Source organism: Trachymyrmex septentrionalis, unplaced genomic scaffold (genome assembly GCF_001594115.1).
Source record: "Trachymyrmex septentrionalis isolate Tsep2-gDNA-1 unplaced genomic scaffold, Tsep1.0 scaffold206, whole genome shotgun sequence".
In the NCBI taxonomy this organism is placed as follows: Eukaryota; Metazoa; Arthropoda; class Insecta; order Hymenoptera; family Formicidae; genus Trachymyrmex; species Trachymyrmex septentrionalis.
The window spans coordinates 12391-29922 of record NW_017305244.1 but is presented as its reverse complement, the minus strand read 5'-3'; the positions used below and the strand labels follow the sequence as shown (position 1 = coordinate 29922).

Below are 17532 nucleotides of genomic sequence, written 5' to 3'. Positions count from 1 at the left end.
AATATATATATACATATATACATATATTATATATATATATGTATATATAATATATACACTGAGCAACAAAATTAACGCAACACCTGATCACTCTGCAAAAATCGGCAAATTTCAAGATACAATAACTTCGTCAAAAATTGTCATATCGGGATATTTAAAAAAGCATTTTACAGGTAGAAACCTCTACTTTTCGAATCGCTACTTAAAAAAACGGTCTCATGGAGATTTCATGAAGTTACACAAACATAAATGAAGATATATCAGACCTCAAAATTTTTTATGAAATTTGCGAAGCTCCACGGAGTGGAATAAAAACTGTATACAAATGCGATTTACATCATTCGAATTTTTACCTTTAATTTGCTTTTTTACGAAGCTCCGTACGATTTTTTTTCATCGAGTTATTCAACGTTGAAGCAAAAGGACCATTTTTGCTTCACCTCACCTCATCAAGACATGGCAATGATTTTCAAAATCGTATACAATTCTGTGAATGAGCACTACAAAGACTAGAAGAAGATGATATGTTTATCACTAAAAATCTTATTTACTGACGAAGTTACAAACAAGTAAATCTTCGCAACATGCACTATTGGTTATTAGAAAACCCATTGGATGAGAGAAGTGGACAGGCAGAGACCTTGGTCTATAAACGTCTGAGCCGGAATTCTTAATGATAAAATTGATCCTCATTTTATCGATGGATCATTAAATAGTCGTAAGTATGCACAGATTTTAACAAAAATATTGCTACTATTATTAGAAGATCTTCCACTGAACGTACGACAATCAATGTGGTACCAACAAGATGGATGTCCTGCTCATTCTGCACGGATTATTACTGAATTGCTAAACAATTTAAACAGAAAATTTGGAGATTGTTGGATTGGTCGGTCAGGAAATAACAGATGGGCCGCACGTTCCCCAAATTTAACACTTATGATTTTTATTTGTGGGGAAAGTTAAAACCACAATGTACAGCGAAATGCCGATACAAGAGAAGACATGAAGGATCGTATAAGAAGAGCTTGCGTTGCGATTGATCCGAATGAAATTCGTTGTGCAGTGTTATCTGTGTCGACGTTTCAGAAAATTCGTCGACGTTCAGGGTCATCATTTGGAACATTTATTGTAACGGTAAGTACGCAAATAAATTAGTGAAATATTCGAAAAATTTATTTTAGATTACAGCTAACTTGTTATGTTTAAATAAACCTTCAATGTTTATTTAGATACCGTGATACACTTGAACGATTAGCGGTATACCAGCAAGAAGAGAAGACACGAAATTAGTCGAAGAGTGTCTTGAAATAATTTATTTTCCATTATTGACATTATGTTTGCGAAACCTTGAATGATCTTCAATTATAGGTCATTGTATTCGTCTTAAAATGTTCTATCAGAATGTAAGTAAAAAAATCATATTCCATTAAAAAAAAAAACAGATTTTACCTTTGCCTATCCTTTACGTCTCCACCTAGAAAACAATTATTGTCATTACATTATGTACCCCTTATAAAACCAAGCAACTTTTATTTGACACTTTTTTTTCTATTATTAAAAACAAGTGAGTTATTCAGGTGACTTGTTTTAAATGTCCCTCTCTGTATGTATATACATGTAACATAATACATATTTGATATAAATTTTATATAAAAATTGTTAATCGTATTTTTTGAGATTATATCACGTGTTGAATTATTTGTAATATATTATTTAATTATTTAATTTAATATGTATTTTTATTACTATGAAGTAAATGTACGATAATTATATTTCATACGTTATATTAATACTACATCGAGTGATAATTATATCGTACATTAATTGTCGTGATAAAAAGTCTCAAATATTAATTTAATTTCTTATTTAATGCTCTATATTAATAAAATTTATGTGCAATTCCATTTCATTTTTATAAATTGTTTTTTAATTTATATAATATAACCTATTTTTATTATATTAATCTGTGTTATCACATTTTATCTCTTATTTATTTAAAATAAAATTAAATAATCTTGTCTTTCGTCTTTAAATATTTCAATATTTATTATCATTATATAGATTTATTATCAAATATTACATTTTAATATTTATGTAAACCTTTACAATAATAATAATGCACAAACACAATATACATCACAAATTTAGTAACAATTAAATTAATTCTACGTGTGAAACATAAAATATAAATTTTTTTTATAATAGAAACATCTAAATATAATAGAAAAATCTAAAGTATATTTGAATTTGCCTTTTAATGGGGCAGGTTTAGAGATTCTAAAGTAGAGATCGACCAATGCCGACTCGATCTGTGATTGGCTGTGCATGTTGATGTGAGACCGGATGTGAGAAGTGATGAGAGTGAGAAAATCGAATATGAAAGTAAGAGAATAGAATACTTATAAGAGTACGGCCAATAGCGCGAATGAGACAAAACTGGAAATGCATCGAAACGCGCGCGCATTTTCAAATGTGAAATGTAAAACTGAAATTGTATATATAACAATGAGTGCGGTTAGCAGAACGCAACCATTTTATGAATGTGATGCTGCTGAGATAAGACTTCCTCTAAATCTAAAAATACATCTCAATCAGCGCGAAGAAAACTTACAACAATTGCAAAATAAATGTTCTGTTGAAGAACGCAGAGGGAGAGAGCCAATAATTTTATAATGAATAAATTAAAGAAGCATGATAACAGAAGTAAATACAAATAGAATGAAAGTGAAATTTATTTAGAAATAAACAGTATAAAAATGAATGAACTTAAAAATAGGATTTTAGAAGTATTAATTAAAAGTATATTTAATTTTTTTTAGATATATATAAGTATTTTATTATAGTATATATTCAACTTGTCACTTTACATTCAAAACATAACTAATGAGGAATAGAATTGCATAATAATAAAAGTAATAAATCAATATATAATTATGTCTCCTCTCTATCTTCATTTTTGCATCAAAATGTACCTTAAATAATACAATATACATTAATAATTGATTTATATTAAAAAAAATCACAAAAGTAAATTCTTACAAACCTCACATAACACTGAAATATTAGACGAGTTGTCTTGTCGTCCTGTACCTTCAGCACAAATTTTTGGTCTTTTTGGCAGTCTCGTGAAAACGACATATTTTAAAACCCTTCTTTGGCAGAGTTTATGCAATAATCTGTTACACAATCAGGCATTATAGTTCTTATATGCCAACAAACAAATAAGTTAAATTATAATAACGAGAAATTCACGTTTTTATTTCAAAGAATATATAATTCCACTGCAATTTACTCGCCACTCACCTCTCCTTTTCAATTTGAATGACTCGTCGAATAAAATGACTAGCAAACGAACCACTCATCTCTAACACATAGAAAACTCGCTCGAAATGGTAGTGTAAATGGTGTACACCGTATGTACACTCACCGACTAAAAGATGTAATACTTTTTTTTTTAATGAGTTTCGGAATGCAGTCTACTCACCGAGCGATTGGTCCTTACTTACGGATTCGTAAGTACTATAAAAACCATAGGAAAAAATCTGTTGCAATTTTTTAATCGGTGAGTGTACACTGATAGTACACATGGGCACGCAACCTCCGCTTTTGCCTTAATTTGGCGGGCCAATCACCGATCGTTACCATGTTGACCTTACTCTTATTATAGGTACCCTATATGACAGTATATAAGAAGCGACCTAATATTAGCTTGCTGTCAAGATTCTTATCGAAATTGGTATTGATATATTGGCGCGCATTTCCAAGTTCATGTGATTTCCAGTTTCACAACATCATACTAGAGTTTTATATTTATAAGAGAAGCACGACCGATTTATGTCAGTATCGCAAAAGTACTAAAAAGTACTAGAAAAAGTATTAAAAGTGGCGTTATTTGCAAGACGGACTATGATCAGCAGCTATTTTTAATACACAGAAATAAGTTTATGATTGGCTGTGTGCTAATTATGTGATTGCAATGATCTATCAGAACACGTTAGTCGCGCTTCTCTTATAAATATGACTTTACGGTATTCATAATGAATTCTTATTTCAAAACTGTTTTAAGTAATGTCTTATGAAAGAAGAGAGGAAGATGACTAGCGGGAGAGTAAGCGTCAGTTCGAACACAAGTAATTGAGGAGGTAATATGTGAGACGGAAAATTCCTCAAGTGGGGGTGTGATATCGGATGTGAAACAGGGGGAGGACTAGACGGGAAGAGGTCATTGAAGAAGTCTGGGGACAGATCGGAGACAGGGGAGTAAAAAATTTCTAGTAGCGGTGATGCAGTCAAGGGTGGAACTGAACAACCGGAATCTGTTCTTGGCTGATGCCTGAATTAGCGGAGATTGTTCTCGAGAGTTTTGCGTGATGTTAGAGCGGACACAGGCGATGAGTCGGCGCGCGTTATTAGTCCCCACTAGATGACGGTGATGAGGGACAGAAGAACTGCGTGAACGCACTAAAAATTTGGTCGTCTTTAAAGAGGGACCACAAGAAGAGAAGGGACCACCTAGTGTACTGCAGCGAAAACTTACTACTTAGCGATAGCGATATATAGGGTGCCCGAGAGACCGTTGGAGAGGGTGCCGTCGACTGTGGAATGCTGAGCGCCAGGTCCGCTTCGTCAATTTCCCCGATCAAGCAATGCCGTCTTAAGTTGATAGTATGATTTTGCACTGATTCTACTGGAGAAAAAGGCTTCGAAAATCGGATGAAGCCTTTTTCGAAGATCCTGACAATTACAGCTTTCCAAACTCAGAGAAAAACACGTTAAGGGCCGCGGAACCGCGGTTTTGATACTAATCACTCTCGATTACTCAGGTTCGAATTGATGGAATAGGTTTCGTTAATTAGTAGTAGGATTTTTCTTTACTCTCGGATTGGTCAAGATTTTGGGGGAGGAAAGGATGTTGACCGGAGTCTATAGTGTGGAAAAGTGTTCTCCTAAATTTTATGATCTTAATATTTATGGGAAAACGCACGTACAGTGCGTCAAGAAAGTGCACGTACAGCGTCGGCACGAGATCACCCAGAATCTACTCCTGAACATCGCGTGTCGCTTCTTAAATTTTGTGATTACGGACGTGAAAATCGTCCGCGACTTGACTGTTAAAAAGTATCTTGGCACCGATCTTACGTTTCCAATGACATATTTATTATTATTTTAGCCGCAGTGTCCGAGGGACACAGATTCGATATCCTTTTGGTCCCGCCGCTCGTGCACATGCACCAATTTTTGATTTATAATATATTGGAGTGACATGGACGAAGAGATTCTTTGTTTTAATTTTTAGTGTGAAAAAAGAAAATTTTTAGTCTTCTCTTAAGTTATAACACTCAACTTGTTTGTTATTCACAGCTGTCTCTTTATTTCAATGAATTCCAGATCTCCGCGAAAGAAAAGAATTGTGGGAGTCCGCTGGATAAATGCTTGGTCGTATTCTATAACAGAGGATACTCGTACAGATCCCACGAGTAAAAACTCATGCTCAGATAACGATTTTCCAATACTCACAGCATTGATGTCGTTTAACGCAACGTGAGGCATCCGCCACTGCACTTTGAATAATTCAATCTCAGGCTCCATCACAGGATTTTCCATCAAGCAATTGTGCGCGCTCGTATCAAAATCAATTCATGGCGAGCGTTGACAACCACTCATTTGTAATCCTCGCAAAAGCCCAACAGCATGTTGAGCGATACGTAAAAATTAAAGTATCCTTCCTCCGTGTCGGATCTAGAGTTCTATCCTACGTTCAGGGCAATCAAAGCTTTGTCATACGTCATTGATATATAGTGATTCTTGATGATACTGGTAATTCCAACATTTTTGTTGCGATCAATTTCCACACTGTTGAGTTTATATCGAATTTCATCAAACATGAACGCTACAATTATTTCCCAACATCGTCGACATCTGATCGTTTTTTTTCTTCACCGTCAATCTTTCTTCGATATAGAGAAAACTGTCACACGACAACGTGTACAAATCCTGCTGTTGTATCTGTATCTTGTCGCTATGTCCAAACGTGGCGTATGGATTGTACGTGTGAGTCTCAACTTTGACGATGCGATCATCAAAGATCGGCTCACCAGTAATGTTCAGGATATCAGCCATTTCGTACGATGAAATCCAACGACTTTAAGAATGCAACGTTGGACGCAGTGAGTTTCATACCAGGTGTAGTCTTTCCAGTAAAAGGTGTATCTCTCATCTGTTTCGTTCAACACAGCATCTCACACTTCTAGATATCGCTATATATCAGTTCGATCCTTTGGGAATGACAATTTCTTCGTTGCCATAGTAAAACTTGTTTTTTGTTTAATTTACATTGGCTAGAGTATAGTACGTTTCAAAGTCTGTCAAACCGAGTTCGTAATCGCCGTCACCCAAATCTATCGATGGAAAATAGCTCACGGCGAGGACGCTACTCTTACTGGTCAGCGTAAACGTCAGCGACATGTTTCAAAGCACTGAGTTAAACAGCGCAATGTAGGTCCTTAAATTGCTTGTCAACCGTTCGTAGAAACTGTAGACAAAGCCCACAATTGTTCTAACTGTAACGTTGATGAGACGTGCGATTGTACTCGATTTACCGATTAATTGTTTGCCAGATACTGTTCCTTCGGCGGTCGAAGATTGCCGAAATTGTCAAAGTACATAACGCGATTTCCTCTTTTCGCATACGCTATCCAATGCGTACCGAGTCCTTCGGTATTGTCCAGATTTACGATACCGCTCTCGTTTTGATGTACTTCTTCGATCGGTAATATAATACGTATGAAGATGCCTCTAAAATACGGAATAAGCATATAATTTGCAAGTTGTTGCAGTTGCACATCGGTACTCCCTTTGGCATTTTTAACGTTTTATCGATGTTTTTTTTTCTATACGCGATACCTTGTTTACGCTTGTAAGGAGCGAGATAAACGCCGCGGCTTTCCAGGACGCGATTATGACGTTACAATTTTTCCAGCTAACGCTTCTCCGCTTTATTATCATTTACTGCCTTGGCTCCACCGACCAATGACCTGAGAATGCCGAGCAGCGGTAGAACAGGCAGACGCCGCCGCTTTCCGCTGTCGGAAGTATCCGCTTGCTCTTCTTCTTTCTTGTTTTTAAATCCATACCAATCTTCGTTTTGGACTTCATAGCTGCCCAAACTGCTGTAGCTGCGGCTCTCTCTCTCTCTCTCCCCCTTCTCTCTCTCTCCCCCTCCCTCTCTCTCTCTCTCTCTCTCTCTCTCTCTCTCTCTCTCTCTCTCTGAGAGTCGAATCACTCGCGATAATGCGTTTCTCCGCTTTCTCGGCGAGTATATTGTCAGCCGCGTGTCGTTCAGCGAGATCGTTGCTGTGCAAATACGCTATGTCATGCTCGCGACACGGAGCATCCAATGAATTAATTCCTTGATCATATCTAGCCAATGGCTTTTCCAATCGCGTATCCGAACCGCAAAACTGATATCCGGGAATATGTAGTTCAAAAGGAAGCGCGTTTATCGCACAATTTAACAAACCTCTCGATGACATTTACTGCAATTCTTTATCAAAGGTGCCGGACCATTTGACAACTAAATTGTAATGCTTCAGGCATCGACGGTATTGTCATACCTCCGAATCTGCTCGTATATGTCTGATAATCTGTTCCACAATAGGTCTATGCAATTTTTAACTTTCGCAGCAGTACAATTTTCGGTATGTATTCCAGTTCTTTTGAGGTTAAACTGTCCAGATTATCCGATACGACGAGAAATATTTTGATTGATTGATTTCGTTTTATAAATAGACCCACTCGCGATATCGTTTTCAGTATTTTATGGAAAGAGAAAATATGTAGTTTCTGCGCCAGTCGCGGGTGATCAAAGTGACGAATCTTGACGGCAAAGTACAAATCGATAAAGAGATGCATAAATATGGCGACATGCTATCGGTATTTATACGTGCTGTTGTCTGCGGACTGTCAAATTGCGGCAAGAACGTGCTGATAAGTCTGTTGGAAAGTACGCACGGCGTACGATTCGAGAACGTGTACATATACTCGAAATTGCTGCAACAACTGAAATATCGACACTTGGCGAATTTGTTAGCACCGATCGAGGAAATCATTTATTTTACATTCTCCAATAACAGCGTCATTCCACCGAGCGAGGCGCTTCCGAATTCCATCTTCATCTTTGATGACGTGGCGACAAGCAGGACGCGATAAGAAAGTACAATACTTTGCAATGGGACGACACGCGGACGTCGACTGCTTCTATCTCTGTCAGACGTACGCAAAGCACCTTATACGCGACAATGCTGTTGATCCTGTTCAAACAGAATGGTACCAATCTGAAACGCGTGTACAACGATTACCGATATTTTTTATGAAGATTTCTGCGATTTATGTCGTAAATGTTGGCAGCAAAAGTATAGATTTCTAGTGATTGACAAGGACAGTGCGCTTACCGATGGTGATACAGAAAAGGATTTAATGACTTTGCAATACCGTGACGTGATCAGTTGATCTTGATACGTTGACATGGACAACAGCAAAGATCATAAGAAGAGATTGTGAAGAAGATCGCTAAGGAGATTGTGAAAACGAGCGATTCAATTCGCAAAACATCGTTTTGAAGACTGGTAAAATGGAAGAAGACATCGCATTGGAGAAACATTTTAAACCTATTATCTACCCGTTGAAACAGATTGTCGAAAACACCGTTGACTCCTCCAAGAATCTTATCATGACTGAAATATTCTTTTCGGGAGAAGACGAGGAACCAAAACTCAAAAGAAAACGACCAAGTGCTTTATACGACAATCTTATACAGGCTTCCACGTCTGTGAAATCAGTGTTGAATCAATTGAAAACCGTACCATCCACTTTGAACGAAGTGTCTAAAATAATACAACCGCGCGATTTATCATATGACCACGCTCCCTCCGTCGAAGAAATTTTCGAAATTGCCGATGAACCGCTTGTAACATCCATTCGATATCTGCTTCAAACACCTAAGGGGTAGGAAAAGTTGCATGCAAACTATGGTCCGTTGGGACAGAAATATCTGAAAACGGTCCTGAAAGCGGTAAGAAATCCGTCAACATAAACGTCGTGTATGGAGTTTATTTCAGCGACGAGGGAACGATGCTCAATGACAAACGTATCATCTTATACAAAAATGATGATATAATTATAGAGGGAAACAGATATAATGGAACACCAGGCTTGTACGAGTTAATTTTCATGAAATTTTCCAATAAAAATATCTGTACGGATGATGACGTACGGACCTATAGGAGCATTCTGCTGACGACAAACGCTCATCGGCGCAGTCATAGCCCAAGTAATCAAGTAATAGGTAGTAAGGAATACAAGTATAAGAACATAATAACGCCATTAGTGTTAGGGCTATTATGAAAAAGTTTATAAAAAAGTTGGAACGAGAATAAGCAAAAGAATGGATTTACCGCGTACGATGACACTAAATGACAACAAGATTGACTATATCCATTAGGATGATCCCAACGAAATTGTGGATTGTCTGCGATTGCTTGAGGCCTCGCACCAGGTCACAGTGGTCCAGATCACAATGGTCATGACAACGAGATTCTGTCCATTATTGAGGAGCTTCGCGAAGCCGATCTGATTATAAATTAACCTTATTCTACACACATCGTTCAGTCGAAATCGCAATACCGACAACAAGTTTGAATTATCGCTTGGAGCAGGAAGTAGATCGCACTATTGGTGGCGCGGATTGCTCAGAAATTACGTGCGCGATAACACCTTTTGCACCTAACCGCAGCTGATTTTGACGCAAAGTCGCGCAAGATTCGACGATTAATGCTACTGGTGGATGATACTGACGCAGCAAACAAACGATACGTGCAGCAGTGTTCAAGATTTGAAAGATCGTCTGAACAAAATCGAAAGGAAGATTGCAGCTTTACAAAATAATGCGTTATGTTAAACGAACTTGAAAAGTCGATTCGAGAAGTGCATTGTGCCGAATAATTATTTGCAATGTCCGAGAAACGGCTGCTGGTTGATGAATTGCACGTTCCGGTGAGAAGAAATTTTTCGCGAAGACATGTCATAACACACGGATACGACCTATGACAGGCGGAGTAGTCCTTATATGCGATTCAACAGAGGTTACCGCTACATTCTCACCGTTATCGACGTGCTGAGTAAGCACGCATGGATCGAGCCACTCAAAGCCAAGAATGGGAACGAGGTGACGAAGGCAATTGCAAAGATAATTCGAAATGATGGAAGATGTCCAAAAAATTTGCATATTGACAAAGGAAAGAAATTTTACAACTCGGATGTGCAGAAACTTTTGAAGAAGCACAACATCAACCATTATTCTACATATTCCATAATGAAGGCCTCGTTCGTCGAACGGTTCAATCATACGTTGAAGAATAACATGTAAAAACACAATTTATGCACAATGTAAATTACAAATGAATCAACATTCTGCCACATCTCGTATCAAATTGCAACGCGCGCAAGTATTGAACTATCGACATGCGTTCTGTTACTCCCGCAATCGCCGACAGACTCTTAATCACGGTTTACAATCGCGTAAAGATTGTCGCACTTAGAGCGATTTTTGTTTCTGATATCATGTGCACTTCGTGCAATTTGGATCTTATGCATGATTATGCCGTTGTTTTCGTCTTTCATAAAGTCATGAACTTTTTTATTTGCGAGCGGAATGCCGTACGCGTTGTCGCTCGAGTAATCGCTCGTGTCAAATAGATAATATTGTATATAATGCATTACATGAAAAATAAATATATAAAATAAAAATATCTCTGTGTCTGCAATTATTCCTTCCTTCTTTCCATTTTTCATTCCACCTTATCTTTTATCAGTATCGCGTTACGCGCGCATTATCAACCGTACCATCGAGCTCTCTAAAATAATAATATTGTACTTATATATCGCATTTTATGATATAAACATCATCACATTCTATATTGTATATAAGGTTAGTATCGGTATACATATTAAACAGATTGAAGGACTCTTCCTATACAAAATAAATACAGGACAAAGTAAGAGTCAACACATTTTTTTAAAAAAGTCACACAATTAAAAGAAAAAATTACAAATAGAGAAAAGTAAAATTAAAGAAAATACATAATAAAAAATAAAAAATAATGAAAACTCAGTTTAAATACAAATTACAAGTTTCGGCTACCGGATTGAGCTCTCTTCAGACATTAACTTATCGAAAAAAAACCGCAGTACAAAATTAATTATCGCAATTATTCGCATATTCATTATATTCACAGTTCGGGTGAGTCTTGATGTGAACTTGATATTATTCACATACGATTGAACAATCAAATGTGTTTCATATCTCTTGGAAAAGTTCTAGTTGATAAAAAAGATAAAAAGACTTTTTAAAAAATAAACGCAAGTAAATTAACATATCGGAATTCTAATAAGAAGTAAAAACTCACCAAAAATCATATGTAAATTATTCAAATAAGTATGTCCATATAAGTATAAAAAAAACCATTAAAATATATAAAGATAAGTAGAGCGCAGGTGTGTAAGACGAATTGTATATCGATTATTATGTACGCTCGCTGATGCGGATCACCACGGACTGAGAGAAGAGACGGACTGTCAGTATCGAAAAGTTAAACCTTATTTACAATAGGTATATGCCTTATGAAGACCTTCAGTGTCAGTTTGTAAATTCAAACTATTTTTCTGCTTCTTAATTTTGAGCATCTTGGAAATTAAGCGTTTCCTATAACAAGACTCTTCGTGTAAAATGTTGACATTATCCCATTGGAAATCATGATCATACTGCAGCCTGTGCTCAGTTATGACAGAACGGACAGAAGTGTTATGTCTAATATGATTACGATGTTCTGTAATTCTGGTTTTCAATTGTCTATCCAATGTACGACGCATCACAATTATTACACGATATCTTATAGACTACATTACTCTTAGATGTATGGGGACAAATATCCTTTCGTACTTTAATATATTTACCCATTTTATTAGGACTATGAAAAGATATCCTGATGTCATTTTTATTGAATCGTTTAAATTTTTTTGTGTGAAGAGGAATAAATGGTATCATAAGCCAAGATGCAGATTCATTCGCACCGACATTGTAAACTAAATCTTTATGTGCTATGTGTCTATTTTTAATTAAATTATGCGTTGATTAACTGTGTCAAAAATAAAAGTCAATGGGTAGTCATTATTTAGTAAAATACAATATTAATAATAAATGTCAAATTTTTTATATGAAACATAAAGTCAGAAAGTAAAAAAACTCTGTCAACTAGCGAAAACATTGTACCTTTCTTTTGTGCAATAGAATGATTTGAGTTGAAATTTAAAAACCTGAAAAGGTAGGTTTATGATACCAATAAAAAATAAAACGATTTCTGTTAATAAAAGTAGTGATATTCAGAAAATTTATTTTATCTCCCCCTATTTCTGTAGAGAATTGAAGACGCGGATGAAATGAATTAAATTGTTATAGTAAAATATCAATATTTGAGGGAGAAACTGCGATACAAAATGTCATCTACGTATCTATAATAAAATAAAATATCCAAATTCAACGACATCAAGGACACCGTATCTTTAATCTCCTCATTACTAGGTCCGCTTACAGGTGATAAAGGAAAATCCATGGGAGTGCCGAAGCTTTGTTTATAAATTTTATTATTAAATGAAAAAAAGGAATCTAAAACGAATCGTATCGCTCCCAGAAATTCATTTTTAGGCAGAGAGCAATCCTTGGAAATAAAACTCCATTGCTCATTTATACAATCAACCGCTACCTCTATTGGAACATTCGTAAAAATTGATATAACGTCCAATGAAATTAATTTATGTTCACCTGTAATATATAATCTTTTTAATTTTTTAACTAATTGAAAGCTATTTTTAATGTAACTATCTGCTTTAGGAATAGTCTTGAATAGTATATCGTGCAAATATGTAGCCAATGCATATAGCGGACTGCCTATCGATAAGACAATAATTCTGAGAGGACAACCAGGTTTGTGAATTTTCGGCAATCCATAGACTCTCGGAAGTAATCCGTCACTGCAATATAACGCTTTATACTTAGAGTCCTTGATATAATCTTTCGTTTTTCATCTAGTGAGTATAGACCTTAAAGCTGTCGTGAGTTTCTTGGTAGGATCTTTCTTAATAGGAACATGTTTGAGTCATCTAATAATGTGGTTATTTTATTCATGTATGTATTTTTGTCCATAGCAACCGTGACGTTACCTTTGTTATTGTGCGTGAAAATAATGTTAGGATGCGCCGATACAAATGTACATGTGTCAGATTCCATTTTTAATTTTAACTTTTCGATACTGACAGTTCGTCTCTTCTCTCAGTTCGTGATGATCCGTATCAGCGAGCGTACATAATAATCGATATACAATGTCCGTCTTACACATCTGCGTTCCACTTGTCTTTATATATTCTAATGGTTTTTTTAAATACATATATGGACACACTTGTTTGAATAATTTACACATAATTTTTGGTGAGTTTTTATTTCTTATTAGAATTCCGGTATGTTAATTTACTTGCGTTTAAGATGTCAATTTGTCCAAATTAGAAGTGAAAAATCTGTATGAATCTATAAACCATAATTTTACACAATTTTTTTTATCAATTTTGTTTGTTTACTACCAATATGTTTAGTAAACGAAATATATTTTTCTTTAGTTATCGGTAAAAGATCAACGCGTTCTTTGTACGCGGTGGCAATTTCCTTGACGAAATGAGCGTCGTTGCCGGATAAGTTATGGAAAACTATGGGTATGCAACGCGAATCCCTATAATTTAGATTGCAATTTGAGTTTGTGGAACTTCTGTATCGCCCGGTTAAATGGCAGTGATCACATACCCGTCTGGTGTAAACAGTTTCTCGCACACGTGGCGTGAGTGGCGCTGTTAAATTTTTGCCAATCGTCTCGCATGAAATCCGTTATGGGTACATTAGCCGAAATTATAGACTGTACACTGTGCGCCAAATTTCTGAATTCTTCCGTGAACCACGCTATACAGTCCTTATCACGGCGAAAACGATAGCCCGACAGTGAGCTGTCGTGCGCACAGTGCACATAGTATCCGATACTAAATACGTTATGATGATGATACGTGTATGTAGCCGATTCAGGATTTCCATCCGTTTTTTCCAATGCACACTCCAGGCGTAGACAACGAATGGGACGTGTTCCTTCTTGCAGTGGTTGTCGAAACTCAGCCATTTATCGTACAGTACGATTTTCCTCACTCGGTAGTTTGATTGCGCAGAGATCATTCAGTTTTCCGTAGTCGTCGCTGTGAATCTCCAATTTAGCGCTTGAGTTGAAGTAGTGGAGGCATCTGAAAAAATCGCACATTTATTAATAATAATAATAATAATAATAATGTTATTGTTGTTATTATTAATATTATTATTATTATTATTATTATTAACTAGAAATTTCGAACAAGGCTAATGAGAGCCTAACGCTGATGTACGAGCGAAGAGTTAAGAGATGTAGATAATACTCAGATGTTGACGGTAGTCTTCATTTATTATATCAAACGTTTCGGTTCACTTTGGAGTCATCTTCAGCGAAAAATAGACTGTAAAACTACGTTGAGAGTAAGTCACTCGCAGATTGGCAGAAATACAGTAGTCCATACACTATATAAATTATTACAATTTTACTGTTAGTTCAATAACTTAAAAACAGTAATAATCGTGTGACTCATCTCAACAGGAAAACATCGAAGTTACGCAAACATTGATTCACAATTTTTATGCGATATAAATTAACAAAAATCGTTCTTCGATTAATATTGTGTCAGTTCATCGTGACGTGTCGTTTTAAATTGAAACGTTACAAAGTGATAAGAGGACTTACAAACAAACAATGACAATAAATAATAAGAAAGTCAACCTATAACCGTTTTTAAACCTCAATATTGTTTTAATGTGTCTAATAAGGAAGCATACGAGTAATGCAAACATTCTGTGTTTGTTTTTAAATTGAGTTCATTCTTCTGCATGTATTGTATATATGTAACATTTCTAAGTTTAAGCGTTTATTGAGAAATCTTTCCTTATCAAGAATTTGGACACTCTCCCAATCAAATTCATGATTAAAACCAAGTCGGTGGTCCGTGATCACTGATTGGTCCTTGTTAATGCTATTGATATGGTTGCGATGCTCAGATACTCTCGTGGATAATTTTCGACCTGATCGACCAACATACGACGCATCGCAATCTTTACAAGGATTTTATACACAACATTTTTATTGGAGAATTTTGGGAGAGTGTCCTTCTATACTTTGATGAATTTATTAAGCTTATTCAAAAAAGGATAGTTTCACGCGTTAATATTCTTGATAATCGTAAAAAACTTCTCAGATCTCCGTGGACAACATAAGGAAGAATGAACCATGGTCGATGCTCTTCATCAGCATCGCTAACAACGTCATTTTCTTTCGTCTGTAGTTTATGAAACAATATTTTCAGCTGCGAATTGATGGTGTTAAAAATAAAATCTATCGAATAGTCATTATTTAACAAAGTATTGACTATAAACTTCATGTTCTTGTAATGAAATTTCGGACTTGAAAATAAAATTGCTCTGTTAACCATTTCTGTTATTATGCCTTTCTTCGGAGAATTTGGATGTGTTGAAAGATAATTCAAATATCGTTCGGAAAAAGTAGGCTTATGAAACCAGTCGAATTCTAAACTTCTTTTCTCATTAACAATGATTGTCAAATCTAAAAAATCAATTCTGTTCCCACCTACCTCTATCGTGAACTGTAATCTCGGATGCCAAGAATTAAAATTTATATTTTTTTCAATTTCGTTAGATGGTACAGCCATAACAATATCGTCTACATATCTGAAATAAAATGGGATGAAAATATCTGTCTTCTTCAATAGTAAGTATTTCAATTATAATTTATTGAAGATTTTTTTTTCTATATATTGCTTATTTGTTTGTTTTTCCTCATTACAGCGCGTCTTCTCATACCATTTTGACAAGATTATTAGCGTTGACACTGACGACTTACAAATTTTTGAAGATTGGAATCGTCATAGCGCCAATCCCTCATATAAAAATTACGATTGACAAGACCCGAGGCAACCGCATCCTGCCGCATGCTACATGGATGACGTTCATCAAAAAACGAGTAGATATTCAGCGATTGGTGCAGTTATCTACGCCATTGAAATGATACTGAACCTTATTAAATGATATTGAACTTGTTATAATACGTGATGTTGACAATGTGAAATTATCTTTATGTGAAAAGAGTTTATGTATGAAACTGTCGACTATACTTTTTATGTTTGAACTCGTACAATGTGTCGAACACATATATTTCGATTTGTGTCAATATATTAATATTACAAGCGATAAATTTAAACATTTTGTGATTCATTTACGTCAAAACTGTATAAATAACAAAAGCGATGCTATAGATACTTTGCATAGAATATACGATAAAAATTCATATATTGAATGCGAATTGATAATATATGCTGTAGATAATATTGTATATAATGCATTACATGAAAAATAAATATATAAAATAAAAATATCTCTGTATCTGCAATTATTCCTTCCTTCTTTCCATTTTTCATTCCATCTTATCTTTTATCGGTATCGCGCTACGCGCGCATTATCAACCGTACCATCGAGCTCTCTAAAATAATAATATAATAATAGTTATAATTTAGAATAAAAAAATATTTTATGAATAATCGGATGACTAGACGCTGAAGGGAAAATTACGCATAAGAAGAGAAGAGACGGTAAGTATACATGGTAAGTACAACGCGCCTGGCGGCGGATCGCGCTTGGCAGCCATTGCCCTGCGTGACGTCATTATCACGACGCGGACGTAATTTTCCGCATATAAAATTAGGTCTTTAATAAAACAAGGAAATAATATATTTTGTTAACAATAACATAAATTAAAAGAAGAGTTGATGAGCCAAGCTGGTCAATTATATGTATGCTTGTAATTATAAATTTTTATATACAAAAATTTAAACAATGTCAAGAGTTTTAATCTGAAATATATTATTTATTTACAGAACAATATAACATGCAATTTCTACATCTGAAACGTTGCTATATCGAGTGATATAAATGTCAATTAAAAAAAAATAGAATATATATATATGCACATTGCAGCTAAAAATATAATATTACTTTCCTTCTATAACTATTGCATCAATAAAACTTTACATAATCACATCTCGAATATTTAAAGAACTTATGTAAACAAGTTAAGATTTTTGCAATTATCTTATAATATATATATTTCCATACATCTTTATTAGAGGACAGATAAAAAAATAGTTTTTAAAATTATTTTTTATACACGTTTGTTAAAATTATTTTTTACACGTTTTAAACCATCGATACATTTTTTAATTTTTGTATTTTATACATTTATGAGCTAAACATAGACTATAATTATTAATATATTATATATATATATATATATA

At 35.0% G+C, this 17532-nt stretch overlaps 2 protein-coding genes across 3 annotated transcripts; one reads left to right on the top strand and one right to left on the bottom strand.

The window, feature by feature from the left end:
* Window positions 1-2861: 2861 nt before the first annotated feature.
* On the bottom strand, window positions 2862-3381 carry LOC108747942. The gene is made up of 3 exons (XM_018485842.1): window positions 3307-3381; window positions 3047-3179; window positions 2862-2975 (listed from the first exon to the last, which is right to left on the bottom strand). Exons 1-3 carry the CDS (start codon window positions 3363-3365, stop codon window positions 2862-2864), a joined length of 306 nt encoding a protein of 101 aa, XP_018341344.1. The 5' UTR covers window positions 3366-3381.
* A 10145-nt stretch (window positions 3382-13526) lies between these two features.
* On the top strand, window positions 13527-16396 carry LOC108747947. 2 transcript variants are annotated; one of them, XR_001939282.1, is made up of 3 exons: window positions 13527-13540; window positions 15882-15953; window positions 16031-16396. XR_001939282.1 is itself a non-coding variant. In XM_018485850.1 (2 exons), the coding sequence occupies exons 1-2, from the start codon at window positions 15841-15843 to the stop codon at window positions 16248-16250; spliced, it is 333 nt and encodes a 110-aa protein (XP_018341352.1). In that variant the 5' UTR covers window positions 15553-15840; the 3' UTR covers window positions 16251-16396. The 2 variants fall into 2 exon arrangements, 1 of the variants encoding a protein (XP_018341352.1); XM_018485850.1 differs by lacking the exon at window positions 13527-13540 and having other exon boundaries at window positions 15553-15953.
* The last annotated feature ends 1136 nt before the right edge of the window (window positions 16397-17532 follow it).